Source organism: Thunnus albacares, chromosome 11 (genome assembly GCF_914725855.1).
Source record: "Thunnus albacares chromosome 11, fThuAlb1.1, whole genome shotgun sequence".
Classification (NCBI taxonomy): Eukaryota; Metazoa; Chordata; class Actinopteri; order Scombriformes; family Scombridae; genus Thunnus; species Thunnus albacares.
The window spans coordinates 32,337,217-32,357,308 of NC_058116.1; the positions used below are offsets into that span (position 1 = coordinate 32,337,217).

Consider the following 20,092-nt stretch of genomic DNA (forward strand, 5'->3'; position numbering starts at 1 on the left):
AGCGATACACAAATCAAACGCTCCTTAAGCCTTTAGCACATAGTTGGTGTGGACCCAGCGAGGAGGTGATGATGTGTGTGTGTGTGTGTGTGTGTGTGATGACAGAGTTATGGAGGCTGTTAGGGAGTCGACCTTCAATCCTTCATTACAGCAGCGACTGTGAGCTTTATTAAATGTGGCTCTCATTCTCTGCTATTCTTATCTCCTCACCCTCCTCCTCCTCCTCCCATGCTGTGTGATGGGAGGAGGAGGAGGGCGAGGACGAGTATTAACTTATTATTATTATTCAGATATTTTTATTGAAGTTTTAATATAAACCTGCAAACACACGGCTCTCACAGATTCACTTATCGCACGTTTATACAGTGTATACAGACAGTCATTGAACGCACCACGCTGATTTATCAGAGAATCAGAGAGTTTTTGTATTTTGTCGTAAGATTCAACCTGTAAATTCATGAATATGTGATTGTTGTGACGTCTCGTCTGTAAAGGAAACAAACAGCAGCTGATTTCAGCTTCATTGTTGACATTTCTGATAAAACAGCCAGCGAAGCCTGAAGACAACAAAACACCTCAAATACTGCAAGAAACGACTGATTCCTACAGCTCCACCAAATAGTGATTTTTCCCTCTAAACTTCTCACATGCTTTCATTTCAATAAATGTTCAAATGATCCAATATTTCAGCAAAAATCAAAGATTAGAGAAAAAGTCCAAAAACTGAAAACAGATTTGTGTTTCAGAACTTTGTTTTTTCTTCTTTCCTCTCTCATTAATCATCTCACCACCCCTCAGATTTATCTGCTGACCCTTTGGAGGGGCCCCGACCCCTAGGTTGGGAACCACTGGACTAAACTAGCTAACTGTATATAAAGTAGTGTAAACTAGCTCCACCTCCAGCAGCTACAACAGTAACATGCTGCTCTAACACTGATGCTTCACTATTAATAATCTAATGATGTCATATATAATAATATATCAGTCAGAGGGACCAAACCACTACTTTTACTGCAATACTTTAACTACATCAAGCTCATAATACTTATGTACTTTTACTGCAATACTTTAACTACATCAAGCTCATAATACTTATGTACTTTTACTGCAATACTTTAACTACATCAAGCTCATAATACTTATGTACTTTTACTGCAATACTTTAACTACATCAAGCTCATAATACTTATGTACTTTTACTGCAATACTTTAACTACATCAAGCTCATAATACTTATGTACTTTTACTGCAATACTTTAACTACATCAAGCTCATAATACTTATGTACTTTTACTGCAATACTTTAACTACATCAAGCTCATAATACTTATGTACTTTTACTGCAATACTTTAACTACATCAAGCTCATAATACTTATGTACTTTTACTGCAATACTTTAACTACATCAAGCTCATAATACTTATGTACTTTTACTGCAGGAGGATTTTTCATGCAGGACTTTTACTTTTTATTTTTGCTGTATTGGTACTTTTGCTTAAATAAAGTATCTGAATTCTTCTTCCACTGCTGGTAAACAGTAGAATAGATGTTGTAATGTAGTAATAGCGGTGTAGCGGTGTAACGGGACAAAACGTGACTCAGACTGATTTATGCTCTCCGTCTGATACAACCTCTTCATGTTTGTCTTTCCACAGAATAAGAGTGAACATTTTACAGCATTTCAGGATTCTTCTTCTCTTCCTCTCTGGCCTCCTGGAACTATTTTTAGAATGTCCATATATGGCCGTCAGAGAGGCTCTGACATTCTTCTTCTTCTTCTCTGTATATGTTGCTGCTTCTCTCTCTGCCCTGCAAAAAATGTTTTATAAAGTTGGATAGCTGAGCTGCAACATGGCAGCGTGTGTCCGCCCGGTAACCCGGGTAACAGGTTTGATTCTGTTGTTTTTGTGTTTCCACCAGGTGAAGCCAGAATAAAGAAACCGACAGCGAAGACTCCTCCCAAACAAGGTCTGAAACATCTGTCTGTCACTCAGTCCTGAAGTCTGTAAACTGTCTATATTCTATTTTTTTGGAATGTTCCTTTAAATTCTGGAACATCAATCAGTAATGAAATGAGCTGATGATGATTGGTTATTGATCTGTGTGTGTGTGTGTGTGTGTGTGTGTGTGTGTGGTGCAGCTCTGCCTCCTCAGATCCTGCAGTTTCCAGAAGACATGAAGATCCTGGTGGGACAGAAGGTGGAGATCCTCTGCAAGTTCTCCGGAGCTCCGCCCATCAACTGCAGCTGGCTCAAGTTCAGGAAACCAGTGAGTGAAAAGTAACGTTAGCATTAAAAAAAGTAACGTTAACATTAAAAAAAGTAACGTTAACATTAAAAAAGAGTAACATTAACATTAAAAAAGAGTAACGTTAGCATTAAAAAAAGTAACGTTAGCATTAAAAAAAGTAACGTTAGCATCAAAAAAAGTAACATTAACATTAAAAAAGAGTAACGTTAGCATCAAAAAAAGTAACGCTAACATTAAAAAAAGTAACATTAACATTAAAAAAGAGTAACGTTAGCATCAAAAAAAGTAACGTTAGCATTAAAAAAAGTAACGTTAGCATCAAAAAAAGTAACATTAACATTAAAAAAGAGTAACGTTAGCATTAAAAAAAGTAACGCTAACATTAAAAAAGTAACATTAACATTAAGAGAATAATGTTAGAGTTTAAAAAATAATGTTAGTATTAAAAAAAAAGCTTAAAGCTTTAAGAAAGTAATGTTAGAGTTAAAAAGTAACATTAGCGTAAAATAAGTAACAGGAGTAAAAGAAGTAATATCACATTTAAAAAGTAATATTACAGTTAAAAAAGTAACATTAAAGTAAAAAAGTGCAACATAGCATAACGTTAGCTTTAAGAAAGTAACGTTGGAGTTACAAAAGTAATTTTAGCATTAAGAAAGTAATCTTAGTTTATAAAGTGAGGTTAGCATTAGATAGTATTGTTACAGATTAAAAAGTACGTTAGAGTTTAAAAAGTTAAATCAGAATTAAATCGTAATGTTTGTTTAAAAAGTAACGTTAGGGTTAAAAAGAAGTAACGTCATTAGCATTAATGTGTGTGTGTGTGTGTGTGTGTGTGTGTGTGTGTGTGTGTGTGTGTGCAGATCCAGGAGGGCTCGGCTGATATCTCCATAGAGAGCACTGACAGCAGCAGTAAACTCACCATCTCCAGCGGTCAGCAGGAACACTGCGGCTGCTACACCATCGAGCTGAGGAACAGCTACGGCCTCCGCCAGGCGGCCCTCAACCTCACCATCGTCGGTAACAAACCTCTCAGCCTCTTTTGGCTTGTTATATTATCCATCGTGTCAAATCTTCATCTGAGAAGTAATCAAGTATAATGATATAATAAAGTAGCATAAAATGGAAATACTCAAGTAAAGTACAAGCACCTCAAAATAGTACTCAAGTAATGCAGCTGTAAAGCTTGAAGAGAGGAAACGAGGCCCTCTTGTGGGCAGATAAAGATTCAAGATTCAAGATTTAGTTTATTGTCATTTTCTTGTGTATTTGCATACACAAACAAACAAAATGCTTTTCCTTTCAGCCCACAGCAGTGCAACAACAACAGAAAAGGTAAAAAAAAACAAAACAAAAAAGAACGAGCAGTTAGCAGCTCTGTGCATTAAAGTGGATGTAAGTTGGATGTAAACAGTGAGACTGACCAGCACTGATGGGTTTATAATCCATTTTGCTATCCAGAGAGTGAACATTAGGCAACTTGATTGTTGAAACTGCCGGTTTGTATGGGTTAACAGTTAGCCTAGCTTGCTCCGCTTCCGCGTCCTGTCGCACCGCTTTCGATGTTTCCTCTCAAGCACGCTCAGCTGATTTAGCTCCCAGCAAGTATTTCTCGTAGCAAAGGTCTTTGTTCTGAATGTCCAAAAGAAACTGGTGATCATAGACATATTTCCTCTGCACTCCACACAATGCCACTGCATAGTCAGAACTAGGAGAGGACGCTGCAAACGTTGGTCGCGCCACTATCACACATGGAGAGAGAGAGAGAGAATACCACCAACAAGGCCCCTTAATTTCTCTTCTTGTCTTCACAAAATAACTCTTCTGTTAGCTTCCTCAATGCAGTTTCTCCTTGGGAAGGTTGGTAACAGTGGCAGGTAGCAGTTAGCAGTTGACAGCTAGCTAGTTGTTTTGATTTAAAGAAATATATCCAAAGATGATATTTCCTCCTAATGCTGTTACCTCTTCTTTAGAGTCTTTTCTGAAGATTATTTGAAGGTTATTTTGCAAAATGTCCCACTTTTTAGGTCCAAGTTTGCGATGGAATCTCTCCAGAACAATAAGCTGCTCCGCTTCGTGTCTAACATCACTGTAAACCACAGTCTCTCATGGCTTATTGCTTTTATAAAACGATAACTACATATACTTGGCAAGGTTTCATAAAGTAAACACACAGCAACAAAAAGGCAATTTAAGGCAATAATTTTCTCTGCCAGGCAAAAATTAATAATTTTAATGCCAAAAATAAAGCCGTATTTCCATTAATTTGGAAATCAATAGCGTTCTGGAGCCTCTGTGCAGTGCTGTTGCAAAATGTGAATCAACGTCTGTGTCGTTGCCTTGGAAACTCTCGCCAGCGTAGCGTAGAGAGCGAACTGCAGAGAAGTGACGGTGAATGTGAGCGGAGCAGAGGAAAAGGTTAACAGGAAGTTGTCGGTCTGGCAGTAAACGTGCAGTACAGACTAAATGCTGCAGCTTCTCAAGACCAAGAAAAGCCTCGTCTGTTGTTTTCTCCAGCTGCTGGAAATGGATTATTTTAGCACCCTGTGTCTACCAGAGAGGAAAAGGTAGTTTATAGCAGCAGTGACCGGCAGCGTGTTCAGGTATATGTGTCATGTGACCGGCAGCATGTTCAGGTATTTGTGTTGTTTATTTTGAACATAATGCTAGTTGTTCTGGGGTCCGTTTCACAAAGCAGGTTCAACAAACTCTGAGTCTAATCCTGAACTCTGAGTTGATCTACTCTGAGATAGGAAACTCTGAGTTTCCGGTTCCAGAACAGCTGATTTGAGTCAGTTTAATCAACTCGGAGTAGTTTCACCTGGAGTTAAGCGCGTGCACCACAACTATAAAAAGCCAGCATCAATGGAGCCCCGATTCAACGAGTCACCATGGCAACGGGGAAGAGGAGGGCGGCGTTTTTCGCCCCACCAGAATTAGAAATCTTAATGCGATAATACGGCGAGTTTGAACATGTTTTCAAAAAGAAGTGCAACACCGCTGCAGCTGCAAAAGAGAGGGAGACGGCGTGGGAGAACATCGCTGCTCGGGTCAATGCGTAAGTTTAAATGTAGTCCTTTGTAATCACAATAATATTGAGGAAAACTGCTTGATTGGTCGCCTATTAATTTATTTCATTTAGGTCCAATCCCGCGAGGGAGAAGCGCACTTGGAAGCAGTTTAGGATAAAATATAAAAACATTGTTCAAACAGGTGAGACCTCGACATAATCTCATGGGGGAACCTCACTTTGATCATTTTTTTACATTGTAAAGTAAATATTAAGTGGCTGTTTGACTGAGCAGCTGTTTTATCCCCAACATAATGCTGGTTTCACACACATAAATGTCTTCTCATCTACATCATGTTCTGTTAAATAATTAATCCTATTTAAACTAACACAGACTTCTACTCAGCCAACAGAAAGAAGGCAGATGCCCGTAAAACGGGTGGTGGTCCAGCACCGCCACCTCTAACGGAGGCAGAGGAGCTGGCCCTAAGCCAGAACATAGGAAGGCCAGTGGCTGGCCCCGACACTGTACAAAAAACTTCCGTTTGCAAAGAAACGCAGCGCAACACACAATATCTGCTGGGATGTGAGAGCATGATTACGATTGGTAATGTTGCAAATGTAAGGACGGATTAGGTTGTGTATGTAGATGATGGACTGTGACGTGAAACGGTCTCAAAAAGATAATTGTCTGGAAATGCTAGAACATCTATGCGCGGACTGATAACCATCTCTCAACGAATATTTAATTCTCTGCGCAGTAATGCTGCACCTTCATCCACGGGATCGTTATCAAAAGGACATGCCATGTTAGTGAAAAATGTTACTGTGCCTAATGGACTTCTAATATACTGACTCTGATTTTTTTTAATGATTTTTTTAAATGACAGACGGCAGAACTAGGCTACGCCAAAACTCGCCTGCTGACTGAACGAATAAGGAAATCAAATGGAGTGTGTGGCTCTGAAAGAGGGCGGAGACTGAGAGAAACTCGAGGTTCATTGAGAAAAACCTGGTCCCGACCAGGTTAGGTTCATAGAGTCTGTTGCTACGGTAACTGACCGAGAGCTTAAGTTACCCCTCTCTGTGAAACAGGCTAGAGTTATCCCTCTTTCTCTGGTTTGAGTTACCTCCCTTTTTGAAACGGAAAACTCAGAGTTTCCCTCATTTCAGGGTTAACAGACCCTGAGTTTTCACTAAACCTGCTTTGTGAAACGGACCCCAGATCTGTAAGTAATCGGAAAAGCAAAGCAAACATCAGAATCATTGCATTGCCTGAAGACGACGAGGACAGGAGTGAGAATCTACTCCTGTGTCACATTTTTTGCACTAAATGACTGTGTGGACACACTTTGGATTTTGGCCTCCATCACTTATATTAAAGCACATTTGAAGGGGATCTTTAAATATCCAGTATGAACAGGAGGAATGATTACAGCGAGGGAAAGCTCTTTCACTGTTCATATGGACACCTGACTGCTGGTTTAAGACAGACTTGGAAAATTGTGAACCTGACCTTTCAGACTCTGAACTGCAGTTTGATGCCTTTTATGGCAGTCAGTGCTGTGTGTGTGTGTGTGTGTGTGTGTGAGCTGCAGGGTATAAACACATACAGTGTCACCTGCAGGTTACAGATGTTTCCAGTCTGTTCGGTGCTTCAGTGTGACCTCATGTGATCTCATGTGACCTCATGTGACCTCCTGCAGGTCATTCAGTCAGTGGCGTGAGCTCTTCCCGCCTCCTCTCGGCTGCATCCAGGGTCTCTGCAGCTTCTCTCAGGGTTTGTCAGTATCGGAGTGTCAGGATGTTGAAATAAAGCAGAGAACTGCAGGAAAAAAGCACATTCCTACAATCTTCAGGTTTTTAGAAACACACTGATTATAAACATTAACAACAACAATAATATCCCCTCAAAAAACATATTTTTACATTTATAGATGCCAAAACGTGCATTGTTCAACATAACATTTAAATAGATATCGACCGCTCAATGACACATAATAACCCCCCTCCCCCCCAAAAAAGCACAACTTGTATGTAGTGTTTACACCAGGCTAGCAGTTTCCCCCTGTTTCCAGTCTCTATGCTAAGCTAAGCTAACTATTTATTGTACAGACATGAGAGGAATCACTGCAAGAATAAACATATTTCTGTTAAAGTCTAAAAGCAGCAACATTGCACAGGACGTTTACACTGAGACTCTGATCGTATCCTCCTTCCTGTTTCAAAAATCAAAAATAAGATGATTAAAAACAAATACATAAACAATTTTTTAAAAAAAGAAATGAATTAAAGAAATAAAAAAATAAATAAACCAAAAAGTAAATCAAAATAAATAAAAAAGTATAACTAAATAAATAAGCTAATAATGAAAATAAAAATACAATGATAACACAAAATAATAATAATAATAAATACAAGTATATAAATAAACTTAATCAAAATGAATGATAAATAAAAATGAATGAAATAGATAGAAATAAATTAAAGATATAAATATGAAATAATACAAAATGAAAATAATTGGAGAGATTTTTTTATTTCCCTCCCAGATAAGCCGGACCCGCCAGCGAAGGTCCCCGCGACGTCAGATATACGGCGGTCGAGTCTGACGCTGTCATGGTACGGGCCGACCTACGACGGCGGCAGCGCCGTGCAGTCCTACAACCTGGAGATCTGGGACTCAGTGGAGCAGCAGTGGAAACATCTGGTGTCCTGCAACAGCACCTCCTACAACATACAGGTGTGTCGACTACACCTGTAGACGTCTGAGAAACTCGTTAGCTTCAGCCGAGAAGGAAAACTTAAATATTTACTGTGTCGTTTCTCTCTAGAACCTTCTGCCAGACCGTCAGTACAAGTTTCGTATCCGAGCAGAGAACATCTACGGGGTCGGAGAGCCGAGCGCCGAGTCTGAACCCGTCGCTGTCGGCGTGGTGGACAACGATGGTGAGTAATCAAGACCTAAACTAAACTAAACTGTAACTAAACTAAACTAAACTAAACTGAACTCACGGCTGAGCTGCAGTCATGTGACTGAACTAAACAGACTAACTAAGCTAACCTGCTGTTTGGTTCCTCTGACAGAGAACCAGGAGGAGGTCGAGGAGGAAGATGACGGTACGAAGCTCAGGCTTCCTGTTCACTGATCTGAGATGGTCGTCTGTTTACTGCATCAGCTGATTAACCTCCACACAACATCCACACAACCTCCACACAACCTCCACACAACATCCACACAACATCCACACAACGCCACAGAAACACAGATACACGAGATCACAAACACAGTAAAACTAAGGACTTCACACTGTTATCTAACATGATATAACACAACTGACATGGGTCACATGATATAACATCCCATAATATAACATGAGATGAAACATGATACACCATGACATGACAACATGACCCAACATACTGAAGCATGACAGGACACACTATATCTTACCTGATATTATCTAACATAACATAATCTAACATGACTCAACGTAACATCGTGAAACATCACATGACACGACATGAAATGACATCACATCAAATAAGGAGACATCACGACATGACATCACTCTGGAGTGACCTTTGACCTTTGACCTTGTGTGTTTTGTGTGTGTCAGACTCGGAGAAGGAGCCAGACTACAGAGACGTGACGATCAGAACAGACACGAAGGTGAAGGAGCTGTACGACGTGGAGGAGAGGCTGGGAACGTAAGACTCCGCCCACTCACACTCCACCCACAATGCACCTGTGCTTCTGTAGAAAATAAACTTCCAGTGTAAAGCTTCTGCTGAGAGGAGGAGGAGGAGGAGGAGGAGGAGGAGGAGGAGGGGCATGAATGTGTGAGGCAGGAGGGCAGGAGTTGGTCTGGCCACAGAAAAATAATAACAATAATAATAATAATAATAATAATAATAATAATAATAGACAGAAGTAAAGAGGGACAAAACATCTCAACACAGACGACAAGTTCCCAAATATTCATATTATTATTATTATTATCATCATGTGGCTCTCTGATCGCTGGTAAACATGAAAACAAGACAGGAAGTCCTGTCAGAGTCAAACCTGCGGCTCACATGTCCCGTTAAAATGCACAAAAACCTTTTTTGGGCATTGTGCTTAGAGGCTGCAGCGATTGAATTGCTTCAGAGCAGAGCTGGAGTGGAAGAGGTTATAGGTGGGAATAAAAATAGCAACACATTAAAACCAAAAGGCCAAACACACAATAAAAATTAGACAACAGCAAGACAGTAGATGATAAAATATAGACGTGAAGTAAAAAACAGACCAGTAAGAATAATAAAAGATAAGAGAATGAGTAAAAAAAATGAGTAAGAATGACATTAATTAAAGCCAGATTAAATAAAAATGTTTTCAGCTGTCGTTTAAAATATAATTATAGCTCTCCGGACGGTATTCTGTAATTTTGGAGCATAGTTTAAAAAAAGCTGCGCTGCTTATTTTCTTGTGCGGATAATTGTGTGTATTTAAAAACCAGCAGAAGAAGATCTGAGAGCTCATGAGGGATTATAAAATGAAATGTGAGCTGGTTTCAAACCATTAAGAGCTTTTTTAAAAGTAAAAGAACCTCAGAGAAGATACTGGGAGCAGATGGAGAGCAGCTCAAACAGCAGTGACATGTTCTCTCTTCCTTGTTTGGTGAACAGCGTCGCAGCAGCAGTCGAACGCTTCACAAGACCAAAAGAGCAATAATCTAATCTATCTGACATAACAGGAGCTGCTGCACTTTGATAATGTTTCTTAAACTAATTGAAGAAAATGAAAGAAATACATTTAATATATTAACGTATTAAATAGTATTCATTGTTTATTTTAAGTAAAATTGTTTATCTGTAAATCTGCACATATACTACATATCATCACCTTCCTAAAATAACAGCCGAAGTCATTTTTTTGACAGTTTCTTGCTTAAATCATCTCCTCATGATGCCGATCACCTCACCATCCTCAGGTGAACAGATCATGTGATTCTACCTCTGTAGTATAACGGCCAGTGGGACTAAATCATCATATTTCGTAGTTATTCAGTCTTTTTAGTCAGCTAAATAGTCCCTGACGCATTTAGCAAAGAGTGGAAAGGCTCCAGAATCTGTGGCTGTTACAAGTGATCACAAGACTTTTCTTTTTTTTTTTTGTAAATCTTTTTTATTAGATTTAAAAAAATTTTTTATACAGAACACACTCGACTTAACCTGAGCCAGATAGACTCTCTGAACCATAGTAACCCCATTATCTCTTCACACCCATTAAAGCATATAAAAAAGAATAATAATAATAATAATAATGAAATTAATTACATCAATAAATAATAAAATGGAAAAGGCTAGATAGATACATAAAACCAATGTGCAAAGTACATCCACATACTTTAAAAAAATACTCTATGAACCCACCAGTGAGAATCTAATCTTCTCAAGTTTGATTTTCTTTTCTGCCTTTTTAATAATATTTCATCGACAGTTTTTGTCTCATTTTTTTCCACATTAAATAAAGAAAGTTCTGAATACTGTATTATAATCTAACAGCTAGAAATTATGTGTATAACTAAAAAAAATTACAAAGGATCCTCTTTACTTTTGTGTTTTTATTTAATGAAAATCTCACTTGAACATAATATTAGTAATCATTGGATGGTGTTATAGGAGCCTGTGTGGTGTCATGGTGAGCTAACAGACTATATTAAGCTATGCAGGTGATTCGTAAACATTATAAGTAATAGTGTGTTGAATTTAATTACGATATAAGTACAGAAGCACGGTAAAACAATCATAATCATACACTGGATACATTTTGAGTGTGTTTGTTTGCTTGAGCCTGCATTTAAGTCTTCACCTTTAAAAAATACAGTCTGGAGGAGTTCAAGAAATAAAATGACAAGAATAACTTATGAAAAATAAGGCAATAACAGTGTAAAATGATCCCCAACAGTTATATATATATATATTTATATATATATATATATATATATATATATATATATATATATATATATATATATATATATATATAAAGGGGACGTAACTAGATAAGAACTGAAAATGCTGGTGAATATCCAGTTCAGCTCAAAACCTGTCTTGAAGAGTTTTGACCAACAACGAGTGACGAAGATAAATTATAATGGTGTAATTGGCTAAAGATGAAGAGGACGGACAACAGGTGTGACCAATGCAGACCCAAGGATATAAAAACCTAAACCTCTAGACCAGAACCCTCAGAGCGTCCTGGTACATCCTGTACGCACTGATTGCTCCCCTTTATTAAAGAACTGTTACTGGTTACAGCTGCTGTTACTGGTTCCTGCTGCTGTTACTGGTTCCTGCTGCTGTTACTGGTTCCTGCTGCTGTTACTGGTTACAGCTGCTGTTACTGGTTCCTGCTGCTGTTACTGGTTACAGCTGCTGTTACTGGTTACAGCTGCTGTTACTGGTTCCTGCTGCTGTTACTGGTTCCTGCTGCTGTTACTGGTTACAGCTGCTGTTACTGGTTCCTGCTGCTGTTACTGGTTCCTGCTGCTGTTACTGGTTACAGCTGCTGTTACTGGTTCCTGCTGCTGTTACTGGTTCCTGCTGCTGTTACTGGTTACAGCTGCTGTTACTGGTTCCTGCTGCTGTTACTGGTTACAGCTGCTGTTACTGGTTCCTGCTGCTGTTACTGGTTCCTGCTGCTGTTACTGGTTCCTGCTGCTGTTACTGGTTCCTGCTGCTGTTACTGGTTCCTGCTGCTGTTACTGGTTGCCGCTGCTGTTACTGGCAGATACTCAGTATTAAAGTGTCTCCTGTCGTTCGGGTCGCAGGGGGAAGTTCGGTCAGGTCTTCAAGCTGGTGGAAAAGGCTACAAAGAAGGTGTGGGCGGGGAAGTTCATCAAAGCGTACTCAGCCAAGGAGAAAGAGAACGTGCGGCAGGAGATCGGCATCATGAACAGCCTCCATCACCCCAAACTGGTCCAGTGTATCGACGCCTTCGAGGGCAAGTCTGACATCGTCATGGTGCTCGAGATGTAGGTGACGCTTCCTCACACTGCTGGACAGGCAGCCTACTCTGATATGCACACATAGACAGGCTGGAGTAATGACTCGAATACCTTTAAGACATCACGTTTCTCCAAATAAAGACCTTTTTGTGAAACAGAAATGACAGTAAAGAAAACAAAACATTACAAACAAATGATCAGAAATGTTCAGAATCACTAAATATATAAAAAGACAAAGTTGGATTAGAGAACAAACCTTCTTCAAGGTTTTACAGGAGCGGAGTTTAAGGACAATCCTCCGCAGAGCTCTACAACATGGATTCTAGGGCTGCAGTCTGCTGGTCGACTGGTCGATTAGTTGGTCGATATGTTCTCGTCCGTCTAAATTCTCATTGGTTGAATAATCTCCGTGTTACTTTCATAAGGAGAGAAGTGCTACGTCAATAACTTTCCAGGATTAATCCATTATTTCCTGCAGCGGGAGGGACAGACTAACAAATCACCTGTGAGAACAACGGGGGTGTATTCAAAACACTCCCGTTGTTCTCAACTGTACTCAACGTTTACTGAATCAGCGTTTCTTGTGTAATAATATCAATGAGCCCCCTCCAGGCCAAAAGATATTTTTTTAATGCCAAAAATAACGCTAAATATCGGTAGCGTAACTCCGTTTAGGAACAGGTCAGCGGTTAGTACGTTTGTGTAGCGAGCGGGGAAAGAGCGGCGGGAAAGTGACGGTGGATGTGAGCGAAGCAGAGGAAAAGGTTAGTGGTGAGTTGTCAGTCTGGCAGTAAATGTACAGAACAGACTACAGAGTAACAGTTAATAAATGCTAAAAGGTCACGTCGTTTGTTTCCCCAAGTGCTGGAAAAGTGAGGGAGGTTAGCTCATTAGCCCAAAGTTAGCAACAATGGGTTAGCCTAAAGGCAAAACAGAGAAATGTGAGTTCACTCTGTCCCGTTACCCCCTCCCCCAACTCACCCGCGACTGATCGATTAGTTGAAGATTATGTACGATTTCAGTCAACAAAGATTTTCTTCGGTTGACTGCAGCCCCTTTGGATTCCAAAACCAGATACCTGAAATGAACTACGACCCCGGTCACATGTTCACATTAACCAATGAAAAAACAAGAAACAAACAAAAGTCGTGTTACTGTAAAGCTGCACCAGAAACATCCAGCAGGAGAAGCTAAACCATAAATACAATAAATGTTACATGTCACCATCAAATTCAAACTGTTTTTCTATAACTTCCATGTTTGATGCTCTTCAGGAGCTGCTCTCGCTTTATCAGCTTGATCTGAACACGTTGAGCTCAGAAGCAAACGAACCTCATCTTGTCACAAATATTTTATTTCTTCTAGTTTTCTTTTAATAGAACAAAGCGAATCGTTCTCACTTTTAGTCGCTAACGTAACTGATGATATCATCTGTAAATAATCAATATGACATTAATCTGCACGTCTTTGTGAAATATTTGGTTCTAGAAATAAACACAAAACACGTTTTACAGTTTTAAGAATATTCAGGGTTTTTCTTGCAGACCTGGAAACGTCCAGCTGCTGATTATCTGTTTTGAGTCTGATGTGGAAACTGAGACTGAGATGTTTTTGCTTCGGAGAACGTCGGAAAATAATCTTCTGGCCAACTATGAGAGGAATTTGTGAGCAGCTATTTCCTCTCTGCTAATTTTAGAGCTAAGAGCAAAGATGGACAGATGGCATCAAACACACACACACACACACACAAACACACACACACACACACACACATGCATATAAAATACTATAATTGTTTCATCTTACAAGAATTTTATTTGTTTTTTCTTTTTCTCCGTCAGCACTTTGCTTTTATTTAAATGTCTCAACATCTCTATAAAAACTGACCAGAAAGCCAAAAACACCAAAACACTTTCCAGCTGCTGTTGTGATAATTTCATAACGTCGTCATGTTTGAGCAGAAACACATCATGTTTGTTTCAGAAAATCTATTTGGACAAACAACTAAAAATGAAGGAAACACAGACAACATGATAAAAAACTGTCTAAACTGATGAGGAGCAGGAAGGGAGTTTGTTTACGTTCAGGCGGTTTTGCTCATCGTTCCTCTCAGTTCAGATAATGTTTTATTCATCAGACGTCACAGCACAGACGTAAAGAAAACATTAAACATTGTTACTTGTTGAAGCAGTTGTAGACACTGTACAGTCCATCACACCATCAGTAACAAGTAGAGATGCACGATGTTGGACTTTTTGCCGATATGCCGATATTTCCAACTCATTGTGGCCGATTGATGCTGATATATGCACATATTGTTTTCCAGCTGGCTGAGGAGACTATTATACATGCAAGCATAGATTGTACTAATTATGATCAAGAAAGACAATATATGAAGGAAGAACTGAGGAAGACTGGAGTTCAGGAGCTCAGCATTAAACCTTTAATGAACCTGTCAAGTGGGAGCAGCAGTAGAGTTTTCACTGAGTTTATTAGACAGACAGGATTAATGTGTAGGATTTAATCTCTGGTCCACACTCCGGACCAGAAGGTGGCGCTAATGCACCTAATACGCTGGTTACCAACCGCCGTTATAAACCAAACAGAGTGGTACATCCTGTCAGCCGAAGTGTTTCCTATCTGTGCAGCCGAACTTAGCAGCTGCTCCGTGGACTGTTTCACCCTGACGGTCCCGGTGTTTCCTCCGCAGGCTGCACTTCACTCAGCTGCCCGTCAGATCAGCTGCTTCTTCCCACTTTAACCTGAATAACAAACCGGGGCTCGATGCTCCGGTTGGATCCACATGGAGAACCGGGGCTAACGTTAGCTGAGAGGCTAGCAGAGCGTTAGCAGCAGCATGACCACTAACGTTAGCCCCGGCTCTCCATGTGGATCCAACCGGAGCAACACGGGGACCGTCAGGGTGAAACAGTCCATTGAGGGAAGCAGTCTGGTGGCGGAGGAGATGGCAACAAATTGGCTTCTCATAATTGGAAGAAATGGCCGATGTCGATATTTCATTTTAGAGCTTTTATCGGCCGATACCGATGACGTGCCGATAATATCGTGCATCCCTAGTAACAAGTATACAAATGTCCAAACATAAAACACAAAACAGAAATACAGTCGTCTTGTATTGTTCAGCTGGTCCTGAACCCAAACCAGACAGCGTTGTACCTCTCCAGAAGCAGCCTGGTCCCTAAAAGCTCTGTCTGGTAAAACATCCTTTATAAAGGGTTTATAAGCATTAAAGGGAAACGTTGCTGATTTTCAACCAGCATTGTATCATTATAATGTGGGTAATATATGCTCATCTGGAGATCCGCCTCAGACTACAAACTACGTTTCCTCATTTTCTGTTGTGGTGCCTTCAAGGACGGTAAAATGTGGGTTTTCCAAAACAGTCCTGTCTAGCGCGTCACACCAGCGAGAGAGAAAACAGACGCTAAAATATCATAGTACTAAATACTTTAAATACAAGACTGAACATTGCACTGTTGAATCAGACACGACAGAGTCTGGAAGAGGAAGTGACCAGCGGACCGGAGCCACATTACACCCACAGCTAAGCTAAGCTAAGCTGCTAAATTTCTCTGTGATTCATCCAGAAGAGAAGAACAACACAACAAAACAAGCAGCTTTACAGTATAAAGTCCCAGCAGAGATGGTGGGATAGAGAGGAGGGATTTTTAACAACCTGGCAACCCAAAAATGATGCTTATTAATGGCTTATAAATGATTTATTAACCATTAATTAAGCCATATTTAAAGGATGCTTTATCAGAAAGTGGCACCTGAAATCAACAGACGTTATTTTTAACTCTGACTTTAACATATTTAAGACATAAGAAGCGGGAGGATAGTCTGATAGTTTTGTTTTTGAGGTGTGTACGGCGGCTTCATCGCAGCGCTTTGTTCCTCCAGGATCTCCGGCGGCGAGCTGTTCGAGCGGATCATCGACGAGGACTTTGAGCTGACGGAGCGGGAGGTGATCAAATACATGCTGCAGATCATCGACGGCGTCAGCTTCATCCACAAGCAGGGCATCGTCCACCTCGACCTCAAACCCGAAAACATCATGTGTGTCAACAAGACCGGCAGCAAGATCAAACTCATCGACTTCGGCCTCGCCAGACGACTAGGTAACCTCAGACTCCTCCTTGTGAACGTCGGCGTCATCAGAGTTTAATGTGTGACTATACGAACCTTTTCCTCTCTGTCTGACATTCTGGCAGAAAATGCCGGGACTCTGAAGGTTTTGTTTGGGACTCCAGAGTTTGTGGCTCCAGAGGTGATCAACTACGAAGCCATCAGTTACACCACCGACATGTGGAGTATAGGAGTCATCTGTTATATACTGTGAGTTTAAACTAAACACTGTAACTTACATTCTCTTTGCTTTGTTTCATTTCATTGAGTTCACTCTGCTGTGTTTCATTTTTTCTTATAGCTTAGCATCTCTTAGCTTGGATTTATGTTGCTTCATAACTTTAATTTGACTTTAATTTAGCATTTTTTTTAGCTTCATTTATCTCATCTTAGCTTAGCTTAGCTTGGCTTCTTTCAGTTTATCCTATTTATCTGTGTTTAGTGTAACATAATTTTATGTAATCTTGTTTTGTTTAGTTCACTTTCCTTTTGTTTTATTTAATTTTCCTGTCATTATTATTCTTTTAGCTTAGCTTGGCTTCATTTTGCCTTATTTCCTTCATTTCATATTAGTTTGGCTTCTTATAGCTTAGCATCTCTTAGCTTGGATTTATTTTGCTTCATAACTTTAATTTGACTTTAATTTAGCTTTTTTTTTTAGCTTAATTTATCTCATCTTAGCTTAGTTTAGTTTGGCTTCTTGCTTTATTTCTTCCAGTTCACCTTATTTAGCTGTAGCCTCGTCATTTAATGTTATTTTGTTTAATTCACTTTTGCTTGGTTTGGCTTTCATTTTGTTTTATTTCATTTTCCTTTTATCTAAACTTCTTTTAGCTCAGTTTCACTTCATTTTTTGTTCATTTCACTTTAGTTTAATTTTTTTTTTAAAGCTTAGCTTTATTTTTTATTTATTTTTTAGCCTTCATCTCATATTAGTTTGGCTTGTTTTAGGCTTTGCTGTTTACAGTAGTTTATTTATTTAATTTTCACTTTAACTAAAGTTAGTTAAATAGTTTAGTTAAATATTTTTTTTTTTATGACTTTTCCTGTTTAATATTATTTCAGTTAAATGTAGCTCAGTTAACTTTAGCCTGGTCCAGTCTGGCTCAGTTTGGCCCGTGTTTGTCCTCTCAGGCTAAGCGGTCTTTCTCCCTTCATGGGCGACAACGATAACGAGACTCTGTCCAACGTCACCTCGGCCACCTGGGACTTTGAAGACGACGCCTTCGACGAAATCTCCGACACCGCCAAAGACTTCATCACCAACCTGCTGAAGAAAAGCATGAAGTAAGAAGCTTCTTGTTCCTTCGGTCGGATGTTTGTTCTTCTTCTTCTCTGAGTTTGTTTTCATTCATCTGCTGAAAGAGGAAAGTTTCTCTGAGCTCATTGAAAATCTGATTTTAAGGGTCAACGTGCAGGATGTGTGACATCACAACTAGTTTTGTAGCCAATCGTGGTCCAGTATGCAACTTACGCAGGTGTGATGTGGAAACCTGAAGCCTCCAGTCATGGATGTATAATAAGAGCTGGATAGGGCGCCGCTGGTGGCCACTCGCGGTATTGCAGCGAAAAATCCTCCTGCAGCCCAAAAAGGATTTTCCCCATAAACCACCACTGTAAAACAGACGTCTGTAAAACTGTTGACAGGACGCTTCGAACTGCAAACAACGTCAATTATGACTCTTTCTATCATGAACTTTTGATCCATGGAGGTTTTATATTTGTAAAACTTTCCTCAAGCCGAGAAAAGCGATTGAAAAATCCGTGACATCATCATAATGTAAAGTCTATGGGGCCAGCGGGAGCTTGTGGGCGGGGCCAGCGGGAGCTTGTGGGCGGGGCCAGCGGGGGAAACACTACTGTGCATATTCAGTGGGTCGCACAACGCGGAAGCTAGAAACTTTTTTTGGTGTACACGCCAGCTGACCGAGCAGTTCCTAGAGGACTGAATGGCGCCATTTTTAGTCCAGCTCTTATAACACATCCATGACCTCCAGTGAGGATGGAGGAGGAGACGTCTGGTGTCCAGCAGGAAAACTTCAGGAAGGAAATATATTTACATATTCATAGATTCTGAGTTTTTTAATGAGGGAGAAGGAGGAGACTAGAGGATGATACCACACGGTGCACGCACTGTGACAGTCCCAGTCTCAGAGAGTAGATGACAGCTTGTAGTGCACATAACGAGAGCTGACAGTGTGTCACCGAGCATGTTTAACACCGACTGAGTCCGACACGGTGAAACTGCTGCCGTCATTCCTGTGGAGTCACTAATATTTCTCAGTGAATGAGGCTCATGTGCTCTCAGAGAAATGATTTAACTGGACTGTTGGAGTTTTATTTAGTCTCCGTTTGAGTTACGAGTGAGTTCATTCCAGCGTCTGGATCGTCTCTCTACTCATATTACTTCAGCGTCTCAGTCTGTGCAACAGTCTGCATGATATTAGAGGCAGATAGATATTTAGGATGTAGCTCAGCTTGACTTCATTTTCTTTACTTTGATTTTTTAAATGTTGTATTTATATATCAGGCAACACTGTGGTCAAGGTGACGTTTTCCAAGTGGACAAACTAACATTAAAGGATGGTTCCCAGTGTTCCCAGTGTGTTAAACAGCAGTCAGTCCAGTCCAACAGACCCTGTGAAACACATGTGAATATAATATTTTCTGTGTCAGTGTTTTATTTTACTGAATAACGTGTGAAAACATCAGTAACCAGATATCATCTTTAACAGAATATCAGCTGATGTTAAACGTCGTCATTAAAGATTTGTGTGTCTGTTTTTACAGATTGAAAAAAAAATAAGTTAAATTGTTTATAAAGAGACAAATTTGTTCCATCAAGCTCCAGTTTATAGTCCAACAGAGAAAACTAACATGATGTTTGTGTGTGTGTGTGTGTGTGTGTGCGTTTGCGTGTGTGTTTGTGCGTGTGTGTATGTGTGTGTGTGTGTGTGTGTGTGTGTATGTGTGTGTGTGTGTGTGTGTGTGTGTGTGTGTGTGTGTGTGTGTGTGTGTATGTGTGTGTGTGTGTGTGTGTGTGTGTGTGTGTATGTGTGTGTGTGTGTGTGTGTGTGTGTGTGTGTGTGTGTGTGTGTGTATCAGGGCTCGGCTGACCTGTGCTCAGTGTTTTGAACACCCCTGGCTGAAGCAGGACACCAACACCATGAAGGCCAAGAAGCTCTCCAAGGAGAGGATGAAGACGTACATCCTGAGGAGGAAATGGCAGGTAAACAACAACAACAACAACATTCCACCTCAGGCCACAAACAAACAAAAGCAACACTTCAGTTTTATACAATGATTCAAAACAACATCTTTACCAAACGGAACCAGCGGCGCCTGAAATATCTCCTCCTCCTCCTCCTCCTCCTCCTCCTCTTCCTCCTCTTCCTCCAACAGCTTTATTTACAGAAGTGACGTTTGTTTCTTGATGTGACTGTTTCTTCTTCTCTGGTAGAAAACGGCTCACGCTGTTCGAGCCATCGGCAGACTGTCGTCCATGGCCATGATGGCCGGCGTCAGCGCCAAGAAGGGCTCGCCCACCGAAGGTACGACAGAAAACATCCTTCTGTGGCTGTTTTACAACCTACACGTCACTACAAAAATATCATTTATCATTAATAATCAGTCTATAAAGAGTTTATTAATTATCAGTCAACAACTGAAACACTGCTGCTGTATAAA

The 20,092-nt window shown here is 40.1% G+C and overlaps 1 protein-coding gene across 1 annotated transcript in view; it reads left to right on the forward strand.

The window, feature by feature from the left end:
• The window catches only part of mylka (myosin, light chain kinase a), an 81,724-nt gene that overhangs the window by 59,151 nt on the left and 2,481 nt on the right, over positions 1–20,092 (forward strand). The window contains exons 23-35 of the mRNA XM_044366602.1: positions 1,922–1,969; positions 2,142–2,269; positions 3,115–3,271; positions 7,814–8,004; positions 8,096–8,210; positions 8,349–8,381; positions 8,882–8,972; positions 12,080–12,283; positions 16,181–16,398; positions 16,492–16,615; positions 17,540–17,692; positions 19,511–19,634; positions 19,866–19,956. Coding sequence (XP_044222537.1) covers positions 1,922–1,969; positions 2,142–2,269; positions 3,115–3,271; positions 7,814–8,004; positions 8,096–8,210; positions 8,349–8,381; positions 8,882–8,972; positions 12,080–12,283; positions 16,181–16,398; positions 16,492–16,615; positions 17,540–17,692; positions 19,511–19,634; positions 19,866–19,956 — 1,677 coding nt within the window. The remainder of the gene's footprint in view (positions 1–1,921; positions 1,970–2,141; positions 2,270–3,114; positions 3,272–7,813; positions 8,005–8,095; positions 8,211–8,348; positions 8,382–8,881; positions 8,973–12,079; positions 12,284–16,180; positions 16,399–16,491; positions 16,616–17,539; positions 17,693–19,510; positions 19,635–19,865; positions 19,957–20,092) is intronic.